Below are 5,908 nucleotides of genomic sequence, written 5' to 3'. Positions count from 1 at the left end.
TTAACTACTGAACGGATTTATATATGTAATCGATCCGATCAGAATCGTAGGAATACACTGAGTGATCCGAGCAATTGAACATGGATGTGTGTATCACACCATGCCGAGCGTAACAACTGTTTACACAACTTAATTAGTTACTAATTAGTTGAACAGAATTTCATTGTAGGTAATTTAGTATAGGAACCCGGTGGAAATACCAGTCCGGGCCGAGCGTAGCAGACGTTGACCGAGCACATGATCACAGAATCAATTGAACAGTTTTTATTTAATCATAATTAATTGAGCATGTTGAGTAAGTTAAATATTAATTGTCAATAACGATTATACACAATTGATCCGAGCAGCACTTAGAACAAAAAACGACGCCGATGGTCAAGCCACGCGTCGTGGACAGGTTAGAATTAATGATGTTGAGCCGATGGCGACTGAATCAGAAGTATATATAATTATATTGGCAAGATGGTTACCTGGTGAATTAAGCACGTTCTGGAAACTTCTTAATCCTTGACAGAGTGAAAGAATTTGCGGTGAAAACTGGTTTGTACGTAGAGGAAGGAATTCACTGTTGACAGCGTCGTAGCAGCAAAGATAAAACCGGTTGCCGGGGGTGAGTTAGCTGCGTCACCGGACGGCGCTAGCGGCTGAACTCCCGTCGGATCGCGGGAAATTTAGATTGGTAATCGATAATTACCAAACATTCCGGCCGCCATCAGGAACAGGGTTGCTGATTGATGAGATGATCCGAGCAGACACGCCAATGATGATCCACATGAGCTGGTTACGCGTCCCGTTCAGGTGCGAGCGGCAGCAATGCAAGTTTGGCAACTGGCCGCGTGAGAATACCATTGATGGTTTTGATTGTGGCTACTCTAGTGAGCCCATCACGCCCAGGGTGAACGTCCGTGACCTTCGCGAGAGGCCATCGATTTGGCGGAGCATTCTCATTGGTGAGCAGAACTAATGAGCCGATTTGAACATCATTCCGTGGTTGACACCACTTGGTCTGGGCCAGCTGGCGTTGGATGTAGCTGGTGGACCAATGTTTCCAGAAGTATTGAGCACGTTGTTGTATGAATTGCCATCTGGAGAGCCGTGACGAGTTGAGGTCCATGAGTGAAGGCTCTGGAATGGCGTTGAGTTCTCTCCCGATGAGGAAGTGACCGGGTGTAAGAGCGGTCAGGTCATCAGGGTCTTCGCTGATGGCTTCCAGGGGTCTTGAGTTGAGAGTCGCTTCGATCCGAGCTAGGAGAGTTGTACTTTCCTCGAAAGTGAGTCGAGAATCACCGACAGTCCTCGTGAGGTGATGTTTGAGCGACTTCACCGCTGCTTCCCACTTTCCGCCCATGTGGGGAGCCGCTGGTGGGTTGAAATGCCACTTAATGTTATTCACAGTGGCAAAGGCGAGCAGTTCAGCCGATTCTCGTGTATATTGAGAAAAGAGCCTCTTGAGCTCTGAGCTAGCACCTTGGAACGTGGTTCCGCAGTCACTGTATAGAGCTGAGTATATTCCACGCCGGCTGATGAAGCGATGGAGAGCAGAAATGAAGGTGGCGGATGAGTAATCACTAACTAGTTCTAAATGAACTGCTGAGGTGACGAGACATACAAAGACGCAAATCCAGCCCTTCGACGATTTCGATCCACGTCCCTTCCACGTCTTGAGAGTCACGGGACCCGCATAGTCGACACCAGTGTGAGCAAATGGTGGTGACGGGGTGACCCGTGGAGCAGGTAATTGTCCCATCAATTGTTGGGCACGAATTCCTCGATGCCGAGCACATTTGAGGCATTTGTGAATGAACGACCGAACTGGTTGCCGGCCACCCAATACCCAATATCGTTGCCGAAGATAGGCGAGTGTGAGCTGAGTTCCTCCGTGCAGTGTACGCTGGTGGGAGTCAGAGATAATGAGCCGAGTGAGTGGAGCATCACGTGGTAATACTGCAGGGTGCTTATGTTGATCATTGTCTGGTGCATTTGCCAGACGCCCACCAACTCGGATGATGCCGTCGGTGTCCAGGAAGGCAACTAGGCGAGCAAATGGGTGATCCCTTGGCCATGATGCTTGAGTGTTGAGGAGCTTTATTTCACTGTGGAAGTAGACTCGTTGGGTTTCCTTGATGCAGAAGCTGAGCGCGTGCGAGACCTCGTCAGAGGTGATCGCATGATTGAGTGTTGAGTTGGGCTTGTGATTGAGCAGATCCCGGAATCTCTAGCAGATCACGGTGGCTCGCAAAACCCGTAGTAGCGGAATTGGGCGATCCATGATAGTCCAGTGAGATACCAGCGGTTGAGCCGATGAGTAGAACGCCTTGATGGGTCGTTCTTCAGGTAGTGAGTCTACATCAATATGAGCAGGACTGGTGGGCCAGGACGACTGGTTTTGGAGCAACCATGGTGGGCCAGTCCACCATAGCTGATGAACCTTGAGCTGAGTAGTGGTTAAACCACGTGTCGCACAATCTGCTGGATTTTCTGTGCCAGAAACGAACCTCCAGTGGCCATCTGGAGTAAGATCCTGAATTTGTGACACTCGATTCCTGACGAAGTCCTTCCAGCGCGACGGGTGAGAGTGAATCCACGTGAGCGCGACTGATGAATCAGTCCAGAGGTAGGTTGGAACTCGCTCGTAACCTAGAGTTATCTGGCAGTGACGGACGAGTTTGGCCAACATGAGAGCAGCACTTAGTTCCAATCGGGGAATCGTCATCTTCTTTAATGGCGAGACCTTAGTTTTGGAGCAGAGCAGCGTTACTCGAACTCCTCGAGCAGGATTGTGAACCTTGATCAGAACGGCAGCTGCCATTGCCAATTGAGAGGCATCTGAGAATCCATGAATCTCAAGATCCGAGCACGTGGATGAGCTGATCCATCTTGGGATTTTTATCGAGTCGATGCTGATGAGTTCTTGCTTGAATGGTTTCCACTTATGGCGTAATGTAGCCGGTAGTGGTTCGTCCCAGCCGAGTTTCACAAGCCAGAGTTCCTGCATAAACATCTTTGCCTGAATTGTGAGTGGAGCAAGGAACCCAAGAGGATCAAAAATCTGAGCAATCTCTGAGAGTACTGCACGTTTGGTGTACGATGAAGCCGAGGTTGATTGCGCAGTGTGATGGAACGAGAATTGATCTCGTTTGGAGGACCAGAGCATTCCCAAGACCTTGGTGCTGGTATCTGGATCCTCGAGTGGGTATTGATCGACCACTTCCGCGTGGCTGAGTTGATTGAGCTGGCGAAAATTACTTGCCCACTTGGCAAGTGGGAATCCGCCCGCCTTACAGAGTTGTTCCGTTTGATCGGCGACCTGTTGAAGTGTTTCGGTGTCGTCAGCGCCTCCTGAGATGTCGTCGACGTAACGACCCCGAGTGAGTGGCACGATGGCTAACGGGAATCTGTGTCTCTCATCCTTGACGAGCTGGAGCAGGGCACGAACGGCCAGGTATGGAGCAAACGTCGTGCCGTAGGTAACGGTAGTGAGCAGAAATTGCACAATATTGCCGACGTGATCGAACCAGAGTATTTTCTGGTAAATCTGGTCATCACGGTGGACCAGAATTTGGCGGTACATCTTGGTAATGTCCGTGAGGAAGATGAATCGATGTGTGCGAAGTCGGAGCAGAACATCAAGGATGTTGAGCAGAAGTCTGGGACCTGTATGCGCTAAGTCGTTCAGGGACAGCCCAGAATTGGTTGGTTTGGAGCCGTTAAATACTACTCGTATTTTTTGCTTGTTATTGGCGGTCTTCAGGACCCCATGATGAGGCAGGAGGTAACCTTGGTGAGCCGAGTCATGGTCTGCGAGTACCATGTGGTTAAGTTGAAGATACTCATCCATGAACTCCCGGTAGAGCTTGTTGAGTTGTTGGTCGTTGTTGAGACGACGCTCCAGGTGCCGAAGACACCGATATGCAGCACTGTATGAGTCTCCGAGCCGAGCTGGGGAAGACTTGAATGGGAGTCTGACAATGTATCTTCCAGCAGCATTTCGTCTGTGTGTGCTCTGGAAATGAGCTTCACATGCTTCCTCGTCAGGAGTGAGCAGATTGGGTTGATCAGATGGTACCTCTTCCTGAATCCAAAACCGTGTTAGGAGCTCCTGAAGCTCTTGATGATGATCCGAGCAGGTTACTTGTAGCATCCGAGGTGGCTGGTGAGTAGTTGTGGTGATTGGACCGAGTACAATCCAACCAAAGATAGTATTTTGAGCGATAGGGAAATCATCTTCCCATCGAATAGTTTCGTCGAGTACTACTCGTCCGTAGTAATCAGCACCAATGATGATATCGACTGATCCTGGTACAGCGAAGTCTCGATCTGCTAACTTGAGAGACTTGTAGCGCGCGAGATCGATGGTTTCGAGTGCAATGGACGGTAGTAGAGCAGTTAAACCACTCAGGATGTGTGCAATGATGGTGATTTTCTGAGCTGAGTGTTGAGATACGAGTGTGATCTGCACACACCCTTTTGTATGACCAGCCTTGGTGGAGCCAATCCCCAGTATGTTGAGATTTGAGCGTGAGCGTGATAGAGCTAAGAGGCAAACTAGTGAATCTGAAATAAAGGAAATTTCAGAACCAGTATCTAGTAATAGTCTAATTGGAGTAGTACTTAACTTGGTCATTAAGTTGACACGGCAAGTGGCGAGCAGTACTGCAGGTCGTCGAGCAGAATGAAGATCAGGTATCTTGTGAACCTGGGAGGTTTGAGCCGAGTAAGTTGAAGAATTTTCTTCGAGCACAGGCGCAGGAATTGAGCCGAGCAGATTGCCATGCGGAAGTAGATCACATTATTGAGCAGTCGAGGTGTTGCTGCCTTGGGTAGTCAGGCTGAGCTGTCCTGGGTGGATCATGGAGTGATGATCACCCTGACATACGCGACAACGAAACTTGGATCGGCAAGCTTCCTTGCGATGATGTCCCAGGCAGTTGGAGCAGAGCTGGTACTTCAAGACCACTTGGCAGCGGTCAGCATTGGAGAGTGCTGTGAACTTGTCACACTTCACAATGTAGTGATCGCCACGACACATATCACAAGGATATGCCGTGCTTGGTTGAGCCGAGCTGGAGCCACCCGATGTCACTGGCGGTCGTTGAGCAGACGATGAACTCTGGACAGCGACATTGGCGTAAGCACTGGGTCTTCCAGAGGTTGAAGGCTTTCTCAGAGGTTTCTGAGCGTGAGCCGAGTTATTCGGACCTTGGGCTGGTCCAATGCGTTCAAGAGCTCGAGCACGAGCTATAAGAAACTCATTGAGCTTCTTGAGCTTCGGAAAGTCCGTTGATGAGCCGAGTGAGTGTTCCCACGCCTCGCGGGTTGAGCGATCCAGTTTTTTCTGAATGAGCTGGGTCAGCAACATGCCATCACATGGTGCCAGACTGATCCCCTGAGCCTTGAGCGCATTCAGTGCCTGAGAGACTGAATTGATCAGACCGTTGAGCTGTTCGGAGGACTTGGCTGTCATGGGTGTCAAGTCCAGCAGTTTGTCGAGCTGAGCCCCGACGAGCAGACGTTGGTTCTCGTATCGCTGGTGCACGGCCTCCCAGGATAGCGAGAACTGAGCATCGCACATTGGTGCATTGGCGATGAGTTGAGCAGCAGCACCTGTCAGGTGCATCTTCAGGAACTGGAGTTTCTGAACACCCGATAGCCCCTGGTGTTCCTCCATGGCTGACGTGAACATGTCACGGAACTCAGGCCATTTTGCGTAGTCACCGGAGAACTTCTCGATGTCCAGAGGTGGGAGAGTGATGATCTTCTGAGTAGGTGGCGCAACCTGGGCCGTGGGGACAGGTTGTGGAGCAGGTCTGCTAATAGCGTTGAGCAGTGAGCTGAGCCGAGTGCGAGCGCCCAGGTAGGAGCGATATGCCAGGTCATATATGCCCTCCTTGACGTACGAGCTCTGGAG

At 50.4% G+C, this 5,908-nt stretch overlaps 1 protein-coding gene across 1 annotated transcript; it reads right to left on the bottom strand.

The window, feature by feature from the left end:
* Positions 1–781: 781 nt before the first annotated feature.
* Positions 782–4,624, bottom strand: LOC106693426 (uncharacterized). Its single transcript, XM_053741538.1, has 2 exons — positions 2,288–4,624; positions 782–2,215 (listed from the first exon to the last, which is right to left on the bottom strand). The coding sequence occupies exons 1-2, from the start codon at positions 4,622–4,624 to the stop codon at positions 782–784; spliced, it is 3,771 nt and encodes a 1,256-aa protein (XP_053597513.1).
* Between the last annotated feature and the right edge of the window lie 1,284 nt (positions 4,625–5,908).

This window comes from Microplitis demolitor, chromosome 8 (genome assembly GCF_026212275.2).
Source record: "Microplitis demolitor isolate Queensland-Clemson2020A chromosome 8, iyMicDemo2.1a, whole genome shotgun sequence".
NCBI classification, from domain to species: Eukaryota; Metazoa; Arthropoda; class Insecta; order Hymenoptera; family Braconidae; genus Microplitis; species Microplitis demolitor.
Note: the sequence above shows the minus strand (reverse complement) of the source record. Positions and strands in the feature narration are given on the sequence as shown.

Excerpts from the sequence above, each read along its gene's own strand:
- LOC106693426 (XM_053741538.1), bottom strand. The coding sequence starts at position 4,624 with ATGACCAAGTTAAGTACTACTCCAATTAGACTATTACTAGATACTGGT. Across the intron at positions 2,216-2,287 it reads ACTCATCGGCTCAACCGCTG|AGATTCCGGGATCTGCTCAA; the intron begins GTATCTCACTGG and ends GTGATCTGCTAG.